Below are 24,908 nucleotides of genomic sequence, written 5' to 3'. Positions count from 1 at the left end.
TTTTAGGCTGTATGTATTTTAATTCTCTTATGATCTTAGAGCAGGGGTCAGCAAACTTTTTCTTTAAATGCTAGATAATAAATGTTTTAGGGTTTACTGTCCAAAAGGCAAATTCGAGGATATTATGTAGATACTTAACATACTCTTTAAAAACATGTAAAAGCCCTTTTTAGCTCCTGAGGTGGATTTGGTCTGAGGGCAATATTGTGCTGACCCCTGTCTTAGAGTATCATTATGTCCTCCCTGGACAGGATGTATAGTCTTGAAGAAGCATTCTTTGTGGTCATTTTTTTTAAATATGCAAAATAAATTCTTAAATATTGCTGAAATTAGAACAAATAATTATATCTGAGTTTTCGTATCAGTTTGAATCAATACCACTTTTCTAGTTCAAATGATCTATACTAGAGTTCAGGACCAAGACTGAGATCCTATTAAGTTAATGAGTAGTATTAATCTAACATAACATTTTTTTCTTTGACAAGAATTATGCTTTTCTTGCCACAAAAGTGATAAATGTTATGAATTGTCATAAAAATTAGGCTTTGTGTGGAAATTCTATGGGTGATTTAATAATGTGTGTTCTCAAAAGCTTATAAGCTAGAGGCAAACAGATAAATAAAATCCATTTCCAGCAGTGTAACTGGTGATGGTATATCAAGCTCAATTGACATAACATACTACACAAAAACATTGTTCTACATCCTACTTTGGTGACTAGTGACTGAGCTCTTAAAAGTTTGCAAGTGGCCATCTAGATGCAACAATTGGTCTCTCCTTATCCAGAGAAAAGAAGAATGAAGAAAAGGCACCAGTCGGCTCAGCTCTTACATGTACACTAAAAACTAGTTGCCGTGGAGTCAACTTCAACCCATGGCGACCCCATCTGTGTCAAATAGAACTATGTTCCACAGGGTTTCCAATGACTGATTTTTCAGAAGTAGATTACCAAACCTTTCTTCCAAGATACCTCTGGGTGGACTCAAACCTCTAACCTTTTAGTTAATAACCAAGCACTTTAATAATCATTAGCATCACCCAAGGACTTCACATGTAATGCTAGCATCATCCATATGATAAGGGTTTGTGGAATAAAAGAGTGCAAGAGTACATAAAAATAGCAGTGTGACAAGTATTTTTAAAAGAAATAATCTATATATTGTTTAGATGTATGTGAACAAAACTTTCTTATGAGACCATTATTTAACTTCACAGCATTTTCACTTTGTCCCCATGGAGGGACTTTGATTTCACAGGGGAAGAAATTTCCAAAACAGAGGAATACTTTATTTTCAGGATACATGAGTGTGAATATATACCAATAAACTCACACCCCTTGTAGGAAACATTTCTATTTAATTCAGTTAACACTTAATGAACATTTGTAAGTACTAGATACTTTGCTGCTAAGGCCACACTTTGTAGGCTGTTCAATCACTTTGGACTCCTAGTTCTTGGTGGTTGATTTAGCCAGTGTTTTATCAAAGGTTAATAAAAGACCAAGAGAGAATGGAGACTGTGTATATGTTAGTTAACTTCCTATTTGGGGAGGGAAATGTGATTTGAAAAATAATCTACTTTAAACAGGAAGGGCCCACTTTGAATGATTTAGGGGTAAGAGTTAAAAAGTGCTCTATATATCAGGAATCTTAATTAGTTTTGATAATCTTTCAGGTAAATAGCTCAACCTAGCAGTTCTCAAACTTCAAGTGTAATTATGGAGCCCTTTTAAGGTATGAAGATTTCATGGACCCTTGCATTTTGCCCTTTGGCTTCTGTTAACAATATCAGCACTGACAAGTAATATCTGAATGCCTTCTATATGCCACTTAGGAGCTCTGGTGGCATAGTGCCTAAGGCATTTGACTGCTAACCAGAAGGCTGGCAGTTCAAACCCACCAGCCACTCCTTGGAAGGAAGGTTGGGCAGTCTACTTCCGTAGTGATACTGCCTCAGAAACCCAAGGAGGGGTTATGAGTCAGATCTGACTTGACAACAATGAGTTTGGTTTTTTTTTTTTTTTTTTTTTTGGTTTATATGCCACTTACTAGGAGCTCTGGTAGCATAGTGGCTAAGGCACTTGACTGCTAACCAGAAGGCTGGCGGTTCAAACCCACCAGCCACTCCTCGGAAGGAAGGTTGGGCAATCCTACTTCCGTAGTGATACTGCCTGGGAAACCCAAGGAGGGGTCGCTATGAGTCGGGGCCGACTCGACAGCACATAACAACAACAACAACAACATGCCACTTACTGTGTTAGGCACTGGGAGTATGAATTTGAACAATTCTTAGTCTGCTGGGCTAGAGTAATAATTACAATAAGGGATAATGAGTGATATGATATGTCAGGGTTATGGGAACATACAGTGGGGGTGTCAGGGCTATTTCTCAGAGAAAATAACGTTTAAACTGAGGCATGACAGTATCTTAGCGCTGAGTTAGGAGAAGAGGGTGGTGAGAAAAGTGTTGTAGGCTGCATGAACAGCAGGCACAAAGGTCTGAAGATGAGAAGTGCTGCACTGGGGCATGTTCTAAGAGCTGAGTTAAGTCTAGCAAGACAGCATAGTGCATAAAGGCAACATGAAGTCACTTCCTAGTCTGTTGTTTGACTACAATGCATAAAGCCAAAATCTACTAAGAATTTAGTTACTATTTTTAATAATTTCATATTTTAATACTCCTAATTAAAAAAAAAATCTTACTGCTGTCGAGTCGGATCTGACTCATAGCAACCCCTCCTTGGGTTTCCAAGGCAGTATCACCGAGGAAGTAGATTGCCCAATCTTCCTTCCGAGGAGTGGGTTGTGGGCTTGAACTGCCAGCCTTCTGGTTAGCAGTCAAATGCCTTAGGCACTACACCACTAGAGCTCCCAATGATCTTAATAATAGCATCGACATATGTTTATGTCGACATATGAACAAGACATTATTTAATAGTCTAGAGAGTGTTTTTATAAGCACAGTAGACCCCTCCCAATAATTCTGTAGTCCAAAGCTTTGGAATAACTGTCTTAACTCATTCATCTTTGCCACGAACTAGCCACTACTCTATTACTGTGCAGAGTACTTTTGGTAAACTCCTATGTTTAGAATGTGTTCTATGTTTTAATCACAAGTAAACTTTTTTTCAGGGTCCAGTGCAGCGAAGTATGGTAAGGTACAGATTGTGTGCTGGAAGACGAAGGAAAAACCACCTTCTGTTCTAGCAGCAACACAGGTCTTTCAACACTGTCCACCCATGCCCAGTCTTTCACGTGATGATTGAAGAGACTAGGCGCTCAGCTCAGCTTTTGAGTTCTGATAAATGAGCCCAGACAGCAAACTGGAAGATAACGGTGTTTGCAAAGTTCTTGTGTAAATATGGCAGGGTTTCCCATTGCAGTGGTTACTGATTTCAGAGTCTCCGATGAAGATGAATGATGCTGTGAATTAATAGCTTAAAAACCTGTACCCCTTCAGCTTCCTTTTGGTTTGGGCTTATTAAAATAAGTGTGAATTTATTGCTTTATTCACATGAGGGGGCGAATAACCTAAACACATGCAAACCAAGTGAGGTGGAGTTTCAGAAATAATTCCCAGCCTCACAATTCCCCGTGAAGTTATTTTCCTGTGGGAAACTTTTAATTTGCAAGCATTCAGCCTAATGTGGGAACCAAGATTAACATTTTCTGAAATACTTCTACAAGAAAGGCAGAAATGCTCTGGTCAGGAAGCCGAATTTACATAGTAGGAAAATGGGCTGTATTTGGTAGTCTTTGTTTATTAGTTGTAGTAGAATGTTTGTGTGTGTGTGTGTGTGTGTGTGTGTCAGAGAGAGAGAGAAAGAGACAGAGATTGAGAGAAATTGATTGATTGTATCCTTGCTTTGTTTCCTTTACATCCAACCGCCAAGGCCCTGGAAAGTGTATTTTACCACAAACAGCCCAGTACTGGGCCCTAACTTTACATACTAATACTTTTTTTAGTTCTTTTTGCTTTTCCTTCTTGCTGAGTAAGCTATAGTGTTTCCTTCTTTCCTTTTTCTTTCTATTTTAGGGGAAGGGAGGTGACAAAAGGGGAGTGGAGATGGCAAGAAGTTAAATGACAGAACTTCTTCCTTTTTCTTCCCCTTTAACAGGAAGTTAACTAGAAATTTTCGTGCGCTTTAAAAAAAAAAAAAAAAGAGTTAATAATTAGCATAACCCAGTAAATTATCTTTATACAGAGTTATTGAATGAAAAAGTTGACAGTCTGCTGAAACATCAAACTGGAAGCACTGGGCAGAGGGGGACAATGAAGTTGGATTGGTAGGTTGGGCCATTTGAATGACAGCCTGAGGGTTTAGACTTGACTGTGTAGGCTGTGGGGCATCTAGAAGTTTGTAGCCAGAGCTTTGGGAATTGAATGTTATATAGGAACTTTCACTGGTTTACAGCTAGCCTTGGCTGTTAGCAATTATTTTTATCTACTTTACCAAGGGGAACGGAGTGGGGGTGGAGGGCAGGAAACTGAGCTGGCATCATGGTCACAGGAAAGAACAGACTGATTTGAGGCCTTTTCAAACTGCAGACCTTTGTTACTGACCAATGCTTAATTTGGTTTCTGGGTTTTGTGAGTCTTTTCCCCTTCCCTTACCTCATTTACCTTAACGACAGCACCCCCCACCCCTAGAGCTCAGCTAGGGCAGGCTGCCACTACGGATTGGGGGGCCGAAAGGCCCAGAGCAAGAAGAAAGTGGGTTGAAAGCAGAGTTCTGTTTAAAGAATTTTCTGCTGGAAACTAGCCCAGAGGGAGTAAAGAGGAGCTTTAATGAGGAGCAGCTGCAGGGCCGACGCAACCCACATGAGACATTTTTTTCCCCTCCATTCCACATTCTGTATGGCTTTTTAAAAATCATGATTTTGAAATAGCTGTTTTGTGAAGCACGCCTCTCTTTTTCTTCTTCTTGTATGTGGTAGGGTTTTGCTTTGTTGTTTTATTTTTTTAAATGGCTGCATCCTTGCTAAAAAAGCTAAAGGCAGAGCTACAGCAAACCCTAGATGCAATTTGGGCTCACCCTGCTGATACGGAACATTCAGTGGAAAAAACAAGGAGAGGGAACACTGGCTTTTATTTGGAAAAGGGGCTTATTTCCTGCTCAGACTTCAGTCATCTTGGAGCTGACACAAGCTGCTACAGTGTTTTAAGCCTTTCTCTAGACGAGTGGCTATTCACTTAGGCAACTTGAAAGAAGGAATTTTTCTGTTCTGTATTGCTAGGGAAACTGATCCTGAGCTGCAGCCATTGCCAGATAGATTGGAATTGCTATTCAAATCCCTGCTTCGTTGAAATTTATAAAGTGGCTACATGTAAACTAACCCAGGCTGCTGGTGACATGTGAGAGTTGGGGTCTGGTTTTCATCTGTTTTATTGAGGAGGGGGACTATTATGAGTATCCTTTCAAAAGGAATGTTTTCTAGTTCCATTAGTAGAAATCCTTTGTTTTTCCTCTCTCTTTTCTTCTCTCCCTCCCTCCTCTTCATCCCATCCCCCATGTGTGTTTGAACAGTAACAATGAAAGTGTGGGCCTCTTCATGTCAGAAATAGTAGACTCCCCCCGCCCATCTACCCCCCCCCCAAAAAAAATTAATGAACATATCTGTATGGGCCTGATAAGTATTCAGATAGTTCATGGAATTATTTTATGGGAAAATTTTTCCGTGAAAACTTTAAACAGTTCCCCTGTATTCACAGCTTCATCTGTGAACTTCTTTCAGAGTTCCAAAGTTAAGGAAGTCACTGAAGAGTGACTAAAGTAATTGATAAATTCCTTCCAGGAGGGTTGCATTCTTATATAGGTTTGGGAATGAAAGACAGCTGTTAGATTTATTATTTTTTTTATAAAGTTTTTCTATTCCTTTTGTTTAAGATGTAGGCTGTTTGCTAAAATGATCTCACATGCTTCATGATTTGGAATATTATTAATATTCCAAACATTGTATTCCAGAATAATCTCCCCAAATTATTAAATTACTGGGGTCACTTAATAGAATGATAGACTTGTGAAGGAATGTAGATGTTTATCTATTCCTATTTCCAGCCTCTAACCAAACTTGGCTTGAGCCATCTTAGGAAGAGAGTTATTTGAGCTCTTGTTTTCATCAGTCTCACTTCCCACTCAGGCTAAATGGCATATCTATCCTGTTGCCATCAAGTCGGTTCTAACTCATGGCACCGCATGTACTTCACAGCAGAGCTTCACTCCATGGCATTTTCTTGGCTATAATGTATGGAAGCAGTTTGCCAGGCCTTTCTTCTGTGGTGCTGCTAGGTGGATTCCAACCACCAACCTTTTGGTTAGTAGCTAAGGGAAAACTATCTGTGCCATCTAGGGACCTCAAATCGAACCTACCAGTCACTCCTTGGAAGAAAGATGGGGTTATCGGCTCCATAAAGATTTACAGCCTCGGAAACCCAATGGGAGTTGCTATGAGTCAGAATTGACTCGATGGCAGTGACAGTGAGTTTGGGTTTAGGTAGAGATCTCAAAAGGGCATGTAGTGTCCTTATATTCCAGTTGAACAGAGATTTGCAAAATTGAAGCTCACCTGCTAAAGGAACAGGGATCTGTTACTTCTCACTGTCTCACCCATTATTCCCTCTTTCCCCCCATGTCCACAATTCTACTTAGCTTCCTGGTGAGGGAGGGATAATCCTGTACCTCAGGATGGCTCTCAGGGTTGATTTGGCTGCATTCTATCAGGCAGGTCACAGTGTGGAGTTGAAAGGAGATTTTTGAAGGCGATATGGATTGAGAGACTGACTTTATCCATCATATGAAATTTAACCTGCTTTAGAATAAGTTGTTAGTGGTATTTAGGTACTTATGGTATTTGAAGAACCCGTACCAAGATCTCAAGATATGCCCTTTCTCTACAAGAAATATCTCAATGGGCATTTGAGAGGGGTACAAGAAAGACATAACAATAGCTTAAAAGAAGAAGAGCCATACTGGAGAAACAATACAATGTATAACATGGTACTACTACTACTACTGGAAACATCAAAGATGAGTGAGAGATGGTTTGGAGGAGGCTATTGGTGGAAAACACAGGTTTTGAGAAGATCTTCAAAGGCAGGATGGAACAAATGAATATAAATTGGAAACATATCAGATTAGAGAATGTGGCATTTGTCACTGGAAATTAGAAAGGAGATTATACATAGAGGACAGTAGATAAGATTGTGGAGAAATCTGTAGTGTTTGAGTCTACGATTACTAAGGGATAAGATAGTTATATAGTGGGATGGATTTGAAGAGCTGAACATCAGTGCTATTTTCTGAACAGAAGAGTGACATGGGCAAAATTCTTTAAGTAGTATGCTTAGTTTCAGTAAGGAACTCCCAGGCTATCTCTATGAACAGGTATAGATAGGATGCTGGTACAGTTAGGATGGTAGAGCTGACTGAGTTGATGTCAGTCTTGAGGCAAGACTTAGTAGCATACTTTCAGTGAAGTTCAACTGTTTTGTTTTTTTTAAAATTTTAGTGAAAGATCTAGGTGAAGATAGGGTGACGTTGTAGTTGATACAACACTGAGGGAGGTTGCTAGATTTGCAGAGAACAAAACTTGATGCAGGTCAGCTAGCTTTGGTTTCCTTACCATTTCCATAAAGGGATTTGGACAGGTTGACTTCTATGGTATAGTGCAGTGATGAAATTCTGTGATTGTATGAACAAAGTATAAAATTATCTCAATCAAGGAAACCTGGGGTAAAGATTAAGCAAGAAGAATTTAAAAGGGACAAATTACAGTCCAATAATTGGCTTCAAAAAACATCACACAAGTTTAGAATGACAAAAACACGGCATGAAAGTATTTCATGTGACAAAAGTATTTGGGCTTTTTAGCTGATCATGTATTCAATAGCATATTTCTGAAACATTTGTGAAAATACTGCTAAGTAAAATAGTGAATACAGCTTTATGCTGCAATACTAAAAATTTAGTGTCCAGATCAGAGGAGAGGATGGCGCAGCTCTGTACTGCACTGGTGAGAACACACGTGTTCTTTTCCATTTTCCGTTTGGGGTCCATATTTCTAATCTTCTATTCCTTATATATCAATTGGATATCATAATGTAATATTAGGAGCTCTGGTAGCATAGTGCCTGAGGCACTTGACTGCTAACCAGAAGGCTGGCAGTTCAAACCCACTAGCCACTCTTCAGAAGGAAGGTTGGGCAATCTACTTCCGTAGTGATACTGCCTCGGAAACCCAAGGAGGGGTCGCTATGAGTTGGGGCCGACATGAGTCGGGCCAACTTGACAGCAAACAACAACAGCAACAGTGTAACATAGGACTTTAGCAAGTAGCTTTGTAAGGTGTTAGCAAATGCATGATACATAGTAGGTGCTTCAGTAATGTTGGTTGTTAATATTAGCATTACTGGTGTTATCTTAAGCATGTAAGAGCCACTAAAATGAGAAAGTCTGGAAATAATTTCATATTGATGAATAGTCCAAAGCACAGCATCCTAGAAAAAAGAGAAAGGGTAAACAGGACTCTCCTTAAATTCTTGAAGGCTCTACATAGGTAGTAAGCTTATTCTTGATTGTTCCTAGAGAGTAGGGATAGCCATTGGATGGAACTGTAGGAAGGCACCGTATTTTTGTTTTTAATTTTTGCCATTTTTCAAATTGATATAACTCATATACCATAAAATAGACATGTTTAAAGTACACAATTCAGTGTGTTTTTTTTTTTTTTAATGTTTACAGAGTTGTGCAACCATCAACCTTATCTAATTTCAGAACATTTTCGTCACCCCAAAAAGGACATCCTGTCCCAATTACCAGTCACTCCCCACCTCCTCACCCCATCTCTGCCTCTCTATAGCTTTGCCTATTCTGGACATTTCATATAAATAGAATCATATAATATGTAGTGTTTTGTGTTTGGCTTCTTTCATTTAGTATAATGTTTTCCAGGTTCATTCATGTTATAGCATGTATCAATACTTCATTCCTCTTTATGGCCAAATAATATCCATTGTATGGATATACTGCATTTTATTTATTCATTCAGTAGTTGATGGATATTTGGATTGTTAGTACTTTTTAGCTATTACGGATAGTAGTATGAACATTCTCTTACAAATTTTGTGGAGATGTGTTTTCAGTTTTCTTGTGGGTACACCTGGGAGTAGCAGCAGAATGTTAAAGATTAAGAAAAACAGAGCTTTCTTTTTTTAAATTTTTACTTTCTTTTATTTTTTTATCTTCTATTTTTTGTTTGTTTTATTTGTTTGGTTTTTGTTTTTTGGTAAATAACAGTTTTCTATAATTTCATTTATTTTCTTTTTTATTGTTATTGTGATTTGGGTGAAAATTTACAGAGCAAATTCACTTTCCATACAGCAGTTCACATACACTTTAAGACAGAGCTTTCTAAAAATGGGATCCACTCACACTGAAGTCTTTTCTTTTGTTGAAATAGTGAGTAAGTAATTTTATTTTATTTAACAAGCACTTGTTGTTAAGTGCCGTTGAGTTGCCTCTGACTTGGAGAGACCCTATGCACAACAGAATGAAACACTGCCCGGTCTTGTGCTGGTCCTGTGCCAGCCCCATGATCCTTGCTATACCTGAGCCCATTTATTGTAGCCACTGTGTCAATCCATCTTATTGATGGCCTTCTCCTTTTTTGATGATGCTCCACTTTACCAAGCATGATAATCTTCTCCAGGGAATGATCCCTTCTTGCAACATGACCAAAGTAGGTAATTGTGGTAGTTAAGGTTGTGTGTCATCTTGGCTGGGCATGGTTGAGTGGCTGGGCAGCTGCTGGTATTTATTCCCTGTGATGAGAGTGGCAATCAACTCCATGGTGGGATCTAGATACTCAGCTGCTTTAGGGATGTGGTCTGCTTCCCATGTGTAAGAAGCAGCTTTGGGAATGGTCTCCAGCTTATAGCATGCTTGAGACCTGCATGTAGCCCTGTTATTGTTCAGCAGCCTGCCATGCTCTGCTGACCTTGGGACTTACAATGGACTTAAGTTAATGGCCTGCCGTGTGGTTTGGTAACATTGGGACTGTGCCTTTTTACTTGCCAACGTTGGGCTTGTCAGGTTTAGCAGCCAGCAGCTGTCTGAGTGAAGAAAAGCCTCTAGCTTCAGTGGGCCAGGAGCAGGAGGAAGAGCTGAAGCCCAAGGTGGAGGGGCTTTCACCCAGCCCCTAGAGCCAGGCACTTTGAACTTGGACTTAAAACCTCCAAACTGTAAGTTAACCTAACTGTTTGTTAAAGCCATCCCATTTATGTATATTCTTGCCAGAGTGGCACTAGGTAACCAAAACAGTAATAGTGTATATTATGTGCTATACACTCTTCTAAGTACTTTACAGCTATTTTTATTATATACAACCCTATGAGGTGTAAGCACCATTATTAAATCTCTTTTGCAACAAGGAGGTTTAATAACTTGCCTAAGATTGCACAGCTAGTAAATAGTAGAGCTGGGTTTCAAACCCACATTGTTTGGTTCTAGAATCTATACTTTTTAATAGCAGAAACAGTAATAATTTCAACCATTTATTAAGTTCTTACTATTTGCTGGGCACCATGCTAATTATTTATATTCAAGGAAAGGTTGGTGATCATCTTACAGAGATATTTCTAAGCACTTTCATGGATGGACTTTACCTTAGTGACCCTTGAGTCCCAAAGTTCTGTTATTTCAGGAATGAATGAAAGGGAGAAAAGCCAGCAACAAGATATCTGGCCTACAGGCTTTCAAGATCATCAGAATTTGTATCAAAAAGGAAAGTGTAGAAATGACAGATGAGCATTTTAGGAATTCAGTTGACAAGACTTGTCAGAACATTGTAATAAATTATATATCACCTTAAAGGGATTAATAAAAAGCAGTTTTGAGATTATGAGTTGAGAGTCTTAGAAAAATGGAAAAATTAAGGTTTCCTGGGAAAAATGATCCCATTTTTCAAATGTTTAGTTTCAGGTAGTAGAGGACACATAGGTAGATCAGTGGCTTTTAGAAAACTCCCCATATCTGACTTGTTGTTGTTGTTGTTATTTGCCGTCAAGTCAGCCCTGACTTATAGCGACCCCTCCTTGGGTTTCCGAGGCAGTATCACTACAGAAGTAGGATTGCCCAACCTTCCTTCCGAGGAGTCATATGGGACTAGAGAGGCATATTTTGGAATCAGTTGCATGAAGGTAATTGTTTAAAAACAAATGAATGAAAACAACAAATATATATGAGAGTGAAGAGCAGTGCAGCCCAGGGTTGAACTTTAGGGTTGCCATATTGATGAGGATGAAAAAAGGGATCATCAGTTTAAACTAACAATTTACCAAGTTTTAAAACTGAAGGAGTCACAAAAGCCAAGGGTGAAAAAGATTAAAATGATGAATAGAATGGTCAGCAATGTCTCCTATAGGAGAAAGAATTTCATTATGATGAAATCTCAGATGAGACCACTGAACTCGGTAAGGAGAAAGTCATTGCTCTTAGAATGTAGTGTCTGGGCAGTAATTAAAATGAAAGTTTCACTGCAGAGGGACAAGTAAGAAATAGATGGAAAAGAAAGAAAAATCAGGCTACAATTATAGATCCTTGTTTGTGAAAGAATTAGGAAACAGAAATAGATCTTGGTGAAAAATTTATATTAAGGGAGACTTGTTCATGCTTTAAGGCAAAAGTAAAGAAATAAGCTGATGTCTTTAGCTCTCTGGAACATTTTAAATAAGAAATCAGGTCTTAATATACCAATAATGAGTCTAGTTTCATTAAAGATGCAGTTCTGTACATGGACTTTAGGAGAGGAAGTGAATTGTACATCATATCAAAGTATTATCTCCCGAGTTACCCTTTGGCCTGGAATTGAGCTCACTCCTGTGGCTTATCTCTTAGCCAAACAGTTGACAGGCCTGTAAGTTGAACAACTGCACCAGGGACATGCATTCCTTAGAACAGTCAGCCACGGAAGATTAGAAGGGCAGCATTTGCACAGGGAGAAAGGTAGGGAGGCAGGAGTACATAGGCAGGAAGGGCACAGAGAGAAGGTAACCCACAGGGAGGAAGTGGGAGGAGAGCTGTTACACTGTGGGGATTGTAATCAGTGTCGCAGAACAAAATGTGTATGAATTACTGAATGTAAAATGAATCTGCTTTGTAAAATTTCACCTAAATCACAATAAAAAGTTTAAAAAAAAAAAAAAAAGGTATTATCTCACATGAGTAAAATCCTAACTGCTTACAATGACCTCACAATCCCACATGACCTAGTCCCTAGTTACAACTCTCATCTATTTCCTATTTCTCTTTTTCTTAGCCCCTTTGCTATAGCCAAAGGAGCCCTGGTGGCACAATGCTTAAGTGCTTGGCTGCTAACCAAATGGTCTGCAGTTTGAACCCACTAGCTGCTCTGTGGGAAAAAGACTTGGCAGTTTGCTTCCCTAAATATTAACCAAAAAAACCAAACCCACTGCCGTGGAGTCGGATCCAACTCATAGCGACCCCTCCTTGGGTTTCCAAGGCAATATCACTACAGAAGTAGATTGCCCATCCTTCCTTCCGAGGAGTGGCTGGTAGGTTTGAACACCAGGCTTCTGGTTAGCGGTCATATGCCTTAGGCAGTACACCACCAGCCTTGGAAACCCTGTGAAGTAGTTCTACTCTGCCCTGTAGGGTCCCTATGAGTCAGAGTCCACTTGACAACAGTGGGTTTGGGTTTGGTATAGCCACAGAGGTCTCCTCGCCAGGACTGCTCCCTGCCTTAGGGCCTTTGCCTTTGCTGTTCCTCCTGCCTTGGACACTCTTCCCCCAGATACCTGCGTGACTAGTCCCCACTCAGATCTTAACTCACAGGTCACCTTCTCAGTAAGAGCTTTCCTGATTTTCGTATTTAAAACTGAAATACATCTCTTTAACACCCTATACTATCCCTGACCCCAACTTTTCCTGTCCATGTTTTCTGTCTTACTTTCTTCATAGTGCTTAACTTTGTTGGATATATTTTTATTCATTAATTTTGGTTTTTGTCTTCTTTTACTAAAATTTAAGCTCCATGAGGGCAGGGATATTCCTAGTACTGAAATATACCAACCAGTTAATAAATGTTTGTTGAATGAATGAATATTATTAGCTTTGGTGGTACAATGGTTAAGGCACTTGGCTGTCAACCAAAAGGTCAGCAGTTTGAACCCAGCCGCTGCCCTGTGGGAGAAAGATGAGGCAGTTTTCTTCCATAAAGATTGACAGCCTTGGAAACCCTATAGGGGAGTTTTACTCTGCCCTATAGGATCGCAGTGAGTTGGAATCAACTCAATGGCAGCAGGTCTGGATTGGGTTTAATATTCTTTGCAGAAGCTTATATGGTAACATTCTTCTTCATCTTTAAGGTGCTATTTAATTAGAATTAAATTTCATGTATTCTTTTTCTTGGAGGTTGGCAAGTTTTTTTCTATAAAGGCATAGTGAATGTTTTTGTGGGTGATATGGTTCCATTGCAACTACTCAGCACTTGTTACAGTATGAAAGCAGCAATAGATAATACATAAATGAATGACATGGCTGTGTTCCAATGAGACTTTATTGATAGCCACTGAAATTTGAATTTTACATAGTTTTCCAATGTCACAAAATAGTACCCATCTTTTGATTTTTCTTTTTTTCCCCTTAACCATTTAAAAATGTTAAAACCATTCTTAACTCATGGGCCATAAAAAAAGAGGCAGTGGGCCAGATTAGGCCCACAGACTGTAGTTTGCTAATCCCTGTTTTTACTGCTTCCTTAGACGTGTCTTAATTGAAATGTATTTTTCCATACTTGAAAGAGAACAACAATGTAGATTAAACTCCAGTAACAGATACTTAAAGAATACTTATGCTTGGCTCCAGCATCCTGGGAACTTTAGATTTTCATTCCTTGTTTATGATGCTAATATTAAAATGAGTTTGCATTCTCTGAGCAGATGCCACATGATAATAGTGTGTATTGTGTGAGGGGGGGATTGGAATCATGGTCCAGGAGCAAAGCCAGGCAAAGCCCACCCAGGATTAAAAGTTAGCCATTATTTACAAGGTGAATAATTCCCATATGGAATAATCAAGAGTCCTCTGCCAGGCCTAACCCCAGAGGACTGTCACTGTGAATGAGAACTGTGTTGCAGTTTTTAATATCATCCATAACAGATTTCTTGAAAAAGCTGCAAATGCTTTTAATAATATAGCTCATGGTTAATTTTAGCTGTGCTTCCAACTTCATTGGAAGTTTTTGCTTTTTTTTTCCTCTCTCTTAAAAAAAAAAAACTATTATCAAATCAAGCTGTGATTATTTTGAAAAAGGCATCATATTTTCCTTAGTAAACATAAAGAGGAGAAAAAAAATGTTTTTCATTTGCAAAACATCTCCATATTTATAAGGTTTTTCACATAATTGCTTTTATTTAATTCCTACAACAACCCAGCGATGTAGGTAGCCTTATTAACTATCTAGAATGTGAAAGAATTGACAGTCAGTGAGGTAAGAAACTTGCCCAAGGACACAGTCCCAGGACTCCAGATGAGGCCTCTGACCTCCTGAGGTGCAGACTTGTCACGTCCACTTCAGCCAGTCGTGGGTTTCAGTGCTGTGTGCTCTCCTCACTGCCTCTTGGTGTCTAACCTCACCAACTCGTTAAGGTGCTCAGAGCCCTGGTTGCCTCTTGTCCTGCCATGCTTTCATTATACAACTCTGGGAAGGGTTGAGGAAGCTGTGGCCAGTTATATCACTATTGCTGTAGCTATGTACCAGCTATGTTTCATCCTCCAACCATTTTAACTACTGTGTAATTCCTTTGGGTATGTTCTGTCTTAGTTCTCAAACTTCTGGTCCTCCTTCTTTTCTCAGTAACCATGACCCTGAAGCCTAACGTGGCCAATTAACGATTAGTGAAAGATCTTGGATATGATTGGCAAAGATGTGTAGGAGTCAAACATGACCCCAGTACTCCAAGTCTGGGTGATTAGGAGAATCAGGACACTAGTGACTAGACATAGGACAGCATTGTATGAGCTAGTTTTGAGAGGGGAGATAGAGAGTTTGGTTTAATTGTGTTTATCTTTGAAGTAATGATGGAACACCTCTGTAGATTTAGTTTTCTACCCTCTAAAAAAAGTTAAATGGAGAAATAGGTTGAGCCAGGTATCTGGGATAGATAGCCAACTGGCAAAATTTATAGTGCTGCTTGGAAATTCATTTAAATAACCTTTTTGTTATGAAAATGGAGATATTTTGACACTGTTCGGAGAAAATTGTCATAAATAGTATACAAAAACTAGGATGATCGTATGGCTAAAGGAGTGGCATATAAAAAGTTTCCTTAAAGCCTCAGATGTTATCCTTGTTCTTCCTCCTTCACTTTGGTGTTTCTGTGGTATCTTAGATATTTTAGGACTCCCTAGGTGATACAGTTAGTTAACACACTTGGCTGCTAACCAAAAGGTTGAAGATTGAGTCCTTCCAGAGGCACCTCAGAATAAAGACCTGACAATCTACTTCCAAAAAAAAAAAATCAACCAGTGAAAATCTCTGACACATGGGATTGCCATGCATTGCAATCGACCGGATGGCAACTGTTTTTCTGTTTTTGTTTTTCAGATAATTTATGCCTTTTCATTTAGTTAAAAAAGCTGCCAACTACTTCTATGCTGACAGATTTCAAAATGCCCCTTTGAACCCTTCCCTATTCTTATACCTCCTTCCTCTTTCTCTATCTTAGTCTCAACTGCATGAACATAACCCAGAAAGCTAGATACAGGCCAAATGATGTTTCACTGGAAACAAAAGAAGAACTTATTATTTCCCAATGTTTGAGAGAAAACAGTCATGTGTGTACATATATATATATATATATATATATATATATATATATATATATTTTACATTTGAGGAAATGTTAAGGCCAGTCACAATCTAGGCCTACTAGGCCTTTGTAGCCTCACCTCCCCACATCATGTGAATGTCTTAATTCTATCAAATGGCTTAGTCAAAATGAGAAAGTTAATGAATTTAAGCAGACATGTATGAACAATGTTCTACAAAAAGTTGTTATTACACCATACCAGCCTGTACCTACATGAAAAATGCTATGGTTGTATTTTGCCTTGAGTAAGGGTCATGATGATCAGCCATGCCAGACCATGCTGGATCCACCTGGTATTCTATAACCTGCCAAGATGCAGAAAGACATGGGAGTATGTGATTAAGTTCCCTACGCATATCTTCTTCTCTCAAAGTTAGGCATAGGTTGTGCCTTCAGATTTGATCCACAGTCTAGTGTTTCCTTGAATGGACTGCATTGTCCTCTTATAAGTTTTTAGTCATAAAAGAAGTCAATATTTTCATGAAGTCCTCTCTTTTCTATATAGATGTCCAGAAGGCTTTTTGGGAGAATACTGTCAACATCGAGACCCCTGTGAGAGGAATCGCTGCCAGAATGGTGGGACCTGTGTGGCCCAGGCCATGTTGGGGAAAGCTACATGCCGATGTACCCCAGGGTTCACAGGCGAAGACTGCCAGTATTCCACCTCTCACCCTTGCTTCATGTCTCGCCCTTGTTTGAATGGCGGCACCTGCCACATGCTCAGCCGAGATACCTATGAGTGCACCTGCCAAGTTGGTTTTACAGGTAACAAGTGGGACTCAGACCCATATTTTCCTTCTCTCAGCAGATGTCTTTCCTTGACATCTTTTCTGTCTTGGTGTCTGGTACTTAAGGATGCCTCAGCTCAGGTACCCTTTTAACATTATAGTAAGAAGCTGGAATGGCCCAAACAATTACACTCAGCTTCCTTTTGAGGGTTTTAAGGAGCAGAGTTGGAGAAAGGAAAAAGGGATTACTCAGAAGTATTTGACCACATAAAATGTGTATGTCAGAATTGGGGATCAGAATTATTACACCAAAAGAAATACACTCTCTCCAGAAGAAAAGGTTTTGATGCTATTGACTACGTCTTTATTGAAATCTTCTTTCCTTTGACATTGAGGGCAAAGGATTTTCTGGTTTTCCATGCTCTGATTGCTTCTTCTGCTTCTGCATTACCTTGTCTTCATCACTTTAATATCCCCTGAATGTTTGTTTATGGAGCTCTGGTAGCATAGTGCCTAAGGCATTTGACTGCTGCCCTGTAGTAAATTACCTGGTATGGCTTTTCTAGCCATAAATCTTTGTAAACTCAGTGGTGGAATTTGCCATGAGCAACTGAGTATCTTCTGATTGTTAAAGTTACCCACCTGGGGTATTTCTGTTGAGAGTGGCATGAAGCAATCTTCTGGGAAGTTCTCTCTCTCTCAGAGGTATAGAATTCTGATGTTGGGATTGGTTAGTTTGGTCACTCTGCCAGGATTAAAAGGAGCCCTTCAAGAGGCAGAAAGAATCTCTCACTGCTGGCTGAGAGACACAAGAGACACACACTGCTGAGAGAGACACACACTGCTGAGAGAGACACACACTGCTGAGAGAGACTGCTAGCTGCTAAGTGAAACGGCTGGCTGCAAGAGACTGAGTGTGTTCCTGAACTTGAATTGTAGTCTGGTGCTTCCCTAATAAACTCCATAATCTGTGAGTTCTGTGTGGCCACTGCAGAGAATTATCGAACCCAGGAGAGAGGTGGCAGGTGCTGTGGGAGGAACAGTTGATAGCAGGGTTGGTGAAAAGGTTGGAGCGAGGTGGCATGTCTGGTCTCAGAGGGTTAGGCCTTGGGCTACTGATGGTGATTCTGTCTTCCTCTTGTGGGGTTAGAAGAGGTCAGAAGATGTGGCCTCCCTGCCTCTTTGGCAACTGCTAACCAGAAGGCTGGCTATTCAAACCCCACCAGCCACTTCTCAGAAGGAAGATTGGGCAATCTACTTCCATAGAGATACTGCCTCAGAAACCCAAGGAGGGGTCGCTATGAGTCAAATCAACTTGATGACAGTGAGTTTGGGTTTTTTTTTTTTTTTTTTTTTTGTGTTCCTGAAAGTCTGTTTTGAGCCCTCTTTTCAGCCACTTTACAGCTTTCTCTAGGGGATCTCACTTTCTACTGTTGCTTCAACTGTCATTATCTTCAGCAGTTGCTGATGGTTCCCACAGTCATCTCTTTAGCTCCATCCCCATCCTGATGTTCAGGCTCCTATTTCCAACCATCCATTGCACATTCCCCTTGGAAGTTCTATAGGTGCTTCAAACTCAACATGTCAACATAAATAAGTTGTACCAGTATATACTCCAAGTTCCAAAACTAGAAACTTCTTTCCCTTGTCCTTACCCCACTTAAACTCAGTCACCCAGCCCAGCCCAGTGACTGAGTTTTCTCTCACGTGTGTGTTCTTCTCTATATCCTCTCCTAGTTTAGTTTAGAGCCATTCCATCCCTTCGCTGGATTTCAGAAGTAGTTTCTTAATCAGTCTCCTTGCCTTTACCCCACCTAGTTCATCAGTCACATTACCACATCTTTAATTGTAAATGAAAATCTTCTCAAAACTCACCTGCTTTCAGTGCCAGGAACTTTTAAGTTTTTTGTTTTTTACTTTTAACTTTTTAACATGGTGTTCATAGCCCTTCACAATCTAGGCCTGTGTAGTTTCACCGCCCCACAAGCATCTAGCTCTAGCCACACCAAAATTCTCCTTCTTCCCTTTAAATGTCATACTTCCTGTTGTCACCATACCCTTTTACATTCCTGTGCCTGGAAGGACCTTTTCTCCAGTTGGCGATTGCCCAGTGTCATATAAGACACTGTCTCAGTGATCCTTTCATGATTCCTTTAGGCAGTTAGTATCTATATTTTACTATTTTTTCATATCACATTTTATTATAATTCATTCTTTTATGTCTCTTACCTCATTAGATTATGAATTCTTCAAAGGTTGAGGTTTATTTACAGTGGCCTATAAGTGTTTATTAAATTAGATAAGAAAAAGACCGTTCTCTACCTACAGCACTAAACCAATAGGTGTATAAATCTAATAAGGAAAATGAAAAACATACGCAGAAAACTAGACTGTATCAGTTAGTTAGGAATATTTGTTCTACTCATTCTTCCTCAGAAGGTGTTGGTGGGACAGAGGGTAATTAGGAGGATAATCTATTATCTCCATTTTGTCTATGATAGCATCCATTTTGTGAGTCATTGAAGAAATTTGGTGGTTAAGAGAATAATTTCTTTCTGATTGTCAGTTTTGAATTGTTTTCCTACCACAAGGCAAGATAATAGTAGGGAAAGTGTACCCATCTAAAACATTTTAATCCTGTCTAATGGAAATGGCAGTAATCCCTTCTTCATAATTAAAATGTCACTCTGAAATGTTCCCCAAATTAAAACTCCTTTCTTTACCATTAAAAGGATCTCTTCATGATGTGCAGGGTTCTGATCATCTTGATCTATCTGCTACTCCTGTCTGTCACTTTAGGAATCACTGCATTTATCCTTCTGGTTTTTGTGATATCCCTATATTTCACCTATTACCCTTCTTAGCTTATCCCCACTCATTGATAAAGAAACTGAGGCAGCAAGTCAGTGACTATATGTGACGTACACAGGAAACCCAATCCAGGGACCTTTCTGTTTCCTCCTACACAAGGTTGCCAGAGTAAGCACTTCTATTTCTTCTCCACTGTAGGTAAGTAAAGGCACTCTAGTGGTGCACTGGTTAAAGCACTCAGCTGCTAACCCAGAAGGTCAGTGTTTTGAACCCAGCAGCTACTCTACAGAAGAAAGAGGTGGAAGTCTGCTTCCATAAAGATTTGCAGCCTTACTCTGTCCTTGAGGGCCACTATGAGTCAAAATCAGCTCGATGGCAGGTTTTTGTAACTCAGTGGAATGAGGGAAAAGTAGGATGAAAATGTACAGTTCCTTCATTTTCTCTTTGCTTAGTACTTAGTGATATATGTGCTGTGTCCAGATTTTTATTTCACCTTTCCCCTTCGAGTTGATGTTCCTGGGTAAGTGAAGAGCACACCTGGGTAGGTGAAGAGCACATCTGTGTGCTGTGTTTCACTTCTTTCCCCCTTTTAGGAAGCTGTCATGGCTCTCATTTGCTTTTCTATGGGGTCAAAGATTTGGATGCTTTCTTAGACAGCCAGTTGAAGTGTTAACAAACTCAGAAGGTTCTCACTTCTTTGGTTAAGGAAAAAAAAAAAGCATAAGCTAATGAAGAGAAAAAGCCATATGAATACCAAATTTAATACCACCCTGGGAGTATTCTCTCTACCTCAGTGAGTGTGCTTTACATTCCCTTGGAGTCATGCCTTAGGGTCCATCACCAGTCTTCCTGCTTCTCATGGTGCACTTATTCCTGAGAGAATGCACAAGCATTACCTTTATAGATCTTTATTCTCATGACAGCCTCTATTTCTTTAATAATCAAGGAGCCAGAGATTCTTCATCCTATTCAAACTCATTAAATGATACTTATAACTAGACAATTAATAATGTTTCCCAGAATATGTGTGTGCATTGTGTTTAAAGGAAATAGAAATAGTGTTGACTTGTTTCTGTCATTGAGGTTGTCTTTTTAGGAAGTGGTTGGTGGCATAATAGAAAGAAAACAGCAAACTCGCGTTGTGTGTGTTTGTGTGTACCTATACCTGTGTGTGCATATGTGTTTGTATGCCTGAGCCTAGGTGTGTATGTATGCGTAAGTGAATTATTTCTTTAATAAAGATCAGCACAAAGCTGGTTCCTGTGAGGCAGAGGGTAAAGATGTCCCAAATGTTCAACTTTTCCAAACTTTTTCACTCTAACATGAACTCTAACATCAACTACCTCCACCGCCCTCAGTACTCTCCCTCCCATCTTTGGGTTCCATAATTCATTGCAACATCTCTCAGAACTCATAAACTGTACTTACAGTAAGGTGGTTTATCAGAGAAGTAATGGTACAACTCGGGGTTGAGATTAACTCAGAAGTAATAGGAACAACTGAGGATGCAGTTCTTCCATCAGGACCGCGTCTCCTCTCCCTCTGCTACTGGGTTCTGCTGAGGGCCTTCATGGGCAAGTGTTACAGCTCTTAGCTCCATGGGTTGGCACGTCCCCCACATCTGTCTTATGCCAGGCTCCTGGTTCCTGCCGTCTCCTGCCACTGTGCACCACTTCACTCTTGCTGCTACTGCGCCATCATCTCTCACTGCTTTCCATGTTACAGCTCCTCTCTCTGTCTTTGTATCTCCCTTTAAGCCTTCCAAGATGGCAAACCTGACCAGTCCCCTCAGTAGGATATACCTTATTTGCATGATCCCACCCCAACAAAGGTACCGTGCAGTTTATTCATGTCATTAGCAAGCTATCTATTCCCCTTGGGGGGCCACAGGAACCTTGTTTATATCATAACATCCAGTCACTTGGTGGGAGTTACAAAGACTATGGCCAGAAGGGCCCGTATTAAGTAATTCACTGCAATGCAGTGTGTGTGAGAGTGATTTGGGGAAGTAAGGGGTCGTTAAGGAAGACTTTACAGAGGTGGTGACTTTTGAGCAGAATTTTCAGGATAAGTGAGAGTTCACTAGGTGAGCAAAAGGAAGATGGCATTCTAAACAGGAAAAAGAGCTTATGTGAACTCAAGAAGTTATGAGGAAGTAGACCCTTATTTGCTTCAGGGAATGATGGAACCCTGTAGGATTGGACGTTGTATGACTAACATATAGGCCCATCCGTGTGCTCCACTGAGTCTTTGAGTCTCAGCTGAGGGGCTTGGAGACTTGCTAGAGAGTGCCATATGTTAGATGATCTTGAGGAGACACTGATTTGAACTTCCTATTTCATTTAAGAGCTTATGGATACTCTGTGCAAGAACTTCCTGATGTCACTGATTTGGTGGGAAATGTGGGGTGTTGAGGTTGGGTCTGGCTCCTATTTCTGTGGGCAGTGCTGAGTTCTCTTATTCTTCCTTAGGGAAACTGTGCCAATGGACCGATGCCTGCCTGTCTCATCCCTGTGCAAATGGAAGTTCCTGCACTACTGTGGCCAACCATTTCTCTTGCAAATGCCTCTCAGGATTCACAGGACAGAAGTGTGAGACTGATATCAATGAGTGTGACATTCCAGGACGGTGCCAGCATGGTGGTACCTGCCTCAACCTCCCAGGTTCTTATCAGTGCCAGTGCCCCCAGGGCTTCACAGGACAGCACTGTGATAGCCCCTATGTGCCCTGTGCACCCTCCCCCTGTGTCAATGGCGGCACCTGTCGGCAAACTGGTGACTTCACTTTTGAGTGCAACTGCCTTCCAGGTAAGGACCCCTGAGTGCCTGGGGTTGAACAGGCACTGAACAGGAGGGCTGTGGGTGTGGCCAAATTGCTCCATTAGGAAGTATCTTTCCCAGCAGGGAAAAGAGGAAGTGAGAATTTTGTGTGGGGTGAGTTGCTGGTGAGGGTGGAGTTTTATGGACCCACTGTGCTTCATAAACAGAGCAGGGGTTAATTTAACATGTCAGGATTTACGATGATGAGTGGCTTGGAAATTATTTATTGTCCTTTTTGGAGAAACAGTGAGAACTAAGAGACAACTCTGGGAAAGGAACAGACAAGGCTATGGACTAGAAATAATACAACAATGAGAGTTAGATGTATAAAAATACATGTATGTGATTTGTAAAGTATTTTAAACTAAATTGATAATAATGATAGGTGATCAGCTTTCTTGTATGCTTTCACCTGTGATGAAGTAATAGATTATTTTTTTTTTTTTACTCATCTGAATGTACCCACTGCCCTTTCATGATTGCCTCTGGACTACTTGCCTTTAGAACCTTCTCCCGTTGTACCCTCACTGACTTGAGGTAACTCGGCCCAACTAGAGAAGTTTAAAAATGGGGAGGGGGGTTTCTGTTAGCCAGTGAGCACTTTTTGATGAGCTCTGATAGCTGATGTATGAGATGCATGATGCAGGTATTTGTGGTACTCTCGACCAACGGAAGTCTGCTCTAGCACACACACAAGCCCAAGGTAGAAGGAAGCAGAGGAGCAATGCATGGAAGCTTAGGGCCCCGTTTTCCAGTAGAGATGAAGAAGGGAGCAAGCCTGGCCAACTCACTGCACTCCTTATAAAAATGATGAGAAGTCTGCACCGCTGGAGCAGATGAATTAGTAAGCAACAAAGATCCTTTTTTTAATACAAATATCCTTAGTACAAAAACAAAAGAAGGAAAACTATAAGGGAAAAGCAATGTGCTAAACAAGCAGAACTGCCTCAAAAAGAAGTTGTAGCCACCCTTTTTCAGAGTGGAAATCCTAGCCTCTGGTGGTGCGGCTGTGCTTCAGGTGGTGGGATTGTGTGCTTTATCTTTGAGGGATTAAGGTCACAGGTCCTTAGTTTAAAGTCAAAAGATTATTTATTCCATTCAGTGAAAATTTATTGATTGCTTTCTATGTGCTAGGCCCTGACTGTATTAGGTGCTTAGGGTACAGCTATACAAGATACTGTCCCACAATAGAAAAGAAAGCTTAACATTATTTAACTACAAGAACAAACTGCTTGTTTTTCTGTTTCTTTCAGTTTCTCTTTAAATAAAGAATAGATAGCATGGTCCTTTAGATACTAAATAAATATTTAACTTAATGTTACTCTCATCCACATTATCTTATGCAAAGAATAACTGAGAGATACCTTTCTTCACTCCTTTCTTTGCTTTTTAAGGGATAAAGAAAGAAATAGAAATAGAAATAACTTCATTTTGCAAATATTCTAATATTACAGTTATTCTAAAATCTAATACTCTAATTGTCTAATAGTCTAAGTGGCTAGTAACTGAGGTTAGTGTGATGGAGGCTAAATGTGTTTTTCAGTTTTAAGAAAACTACTTTTAATAGTTGCCTAAAACACGAGGTTGATTTGGCAGCAAGATTCTGACAGGAAGTTAAAGCAGTCAATAAAGGAAGTTTTAGCTAGGAGAAAGTGATTATCCACTCCCATTGTCTCTGCATTGTTACCCATTAGCCACGATAAGAACCTTAGGGAATTCTGAGTGTGTGTCCAGGAAAGTATCTGTCAAACCAGAATAGTATCTCTTCCTTGAGAAAGGAAATAACCAGGGATTCCGCAGTTGAGAGGCTGCCAGGGCTAGTGGGACAGAGCGAGTAGATCTTGGCTGCCTCTGACCTTCTGCTTGTAGTTTAAATCAAAACATTTATTTACTCACAGCCGAAGTGTGTCTGTGTGTGTGTGCACGCGCGCGTGTGCTTGTGCTGGGGGCAGGGTTGGGGTGCAACTGGGGAGGAAATTTGAGGGAAAACTAACATTTATTTAGTGCCTTTTATAGATCAGGCATTGCACCAAGTACTTCTGTATTCATTAGATCATTTTCACAAAAACCTTGGGGATAGGTATTATTTTTCAAAATTTTCCAGGTGAAGGAATAGGTATGGAGATGTTAAGTGATTTACTCAAAGTTGCACTTCTCGGCGGGGTATAAAAAGTGAAACTTTTTGTTAAATATTTTGAATTGTTTGGGTTTAAAAAAAAAAAGTAGATCCACATTATAAGGAAAATTAGATGCTCCTAATTTTAATTAAAGGAGCTCTGGTAGCATAGTGCCTAAGGCATTTGACTGCTAACCAGAAGGTTGGCGGTTCAAACCCACCAGTCACTCCATGGAAGCAAGACTGGGCAATCTACGTCTGTAAAGATTTACCATGTTGGAAACCCAAAGAGCGTCTATATGAGTCAGAATCGACTCAATGGCAGTGAGTTTGGTTTTTTTAAATTTTAATTGAAGGAGTTCTGATGACGTTAATGCCTAAGGCATTTGACTGCTAACCAGAAGGTTGGTAGTTCAAGCTCACCAGCTACTCCTTGGAAAGAAGATGGGACATCTACTCCTGTACAGATTTACTGCCTTGGAAACCCAGTGGAGGTCTCTGGATCTGAATCAACTCGATGGCAATGAGGTGTTTTTTTTTTTTTTT

At 40.0% G+C, this 24,908-nt stretch overlaps 1 protein-coding gene across 1 annotated transcript in view; it reads left to right on the top strand.

Moving 5' to 3' along the window:
• The window catches only part of NOTCH2 (notch receptor 2), a 251,073-nt gene that overhangs the window by 110,452 nt on the left and 115,713 nt on the right, over window positions 1-24,908 (top strand). The window contains 2 exon segments of the mRNA XM_042782172.1: window positions 16,394-16,653; window positions 21,899-22,234. Coding sequence (XP_042638106.1) covers window positions 16,394-16,653; window positions 21,899-22,234 — 596 coding nt within the window.

The sequence above is a fragment of the Orycteropus afer genome, unplaced genomic scaffold (assembly GCF_000298275.1).
Source record: "Orycteropus afer afer isolate SDZICR_OR568_19922 unplaced genomic scaffold, OryAfe1.0 scaffold00010, whole genome shotgun sequence".
Lineage (NCBI taxonomy): Eukaryota > Metazoa > Chordata > Mammalia > Tubulidentata > Orycteropodidae > Orycteropus > Orycteropus afer.
This window is presented reverse-complemented; position numbering and strand designations above follow the sequence as displayed.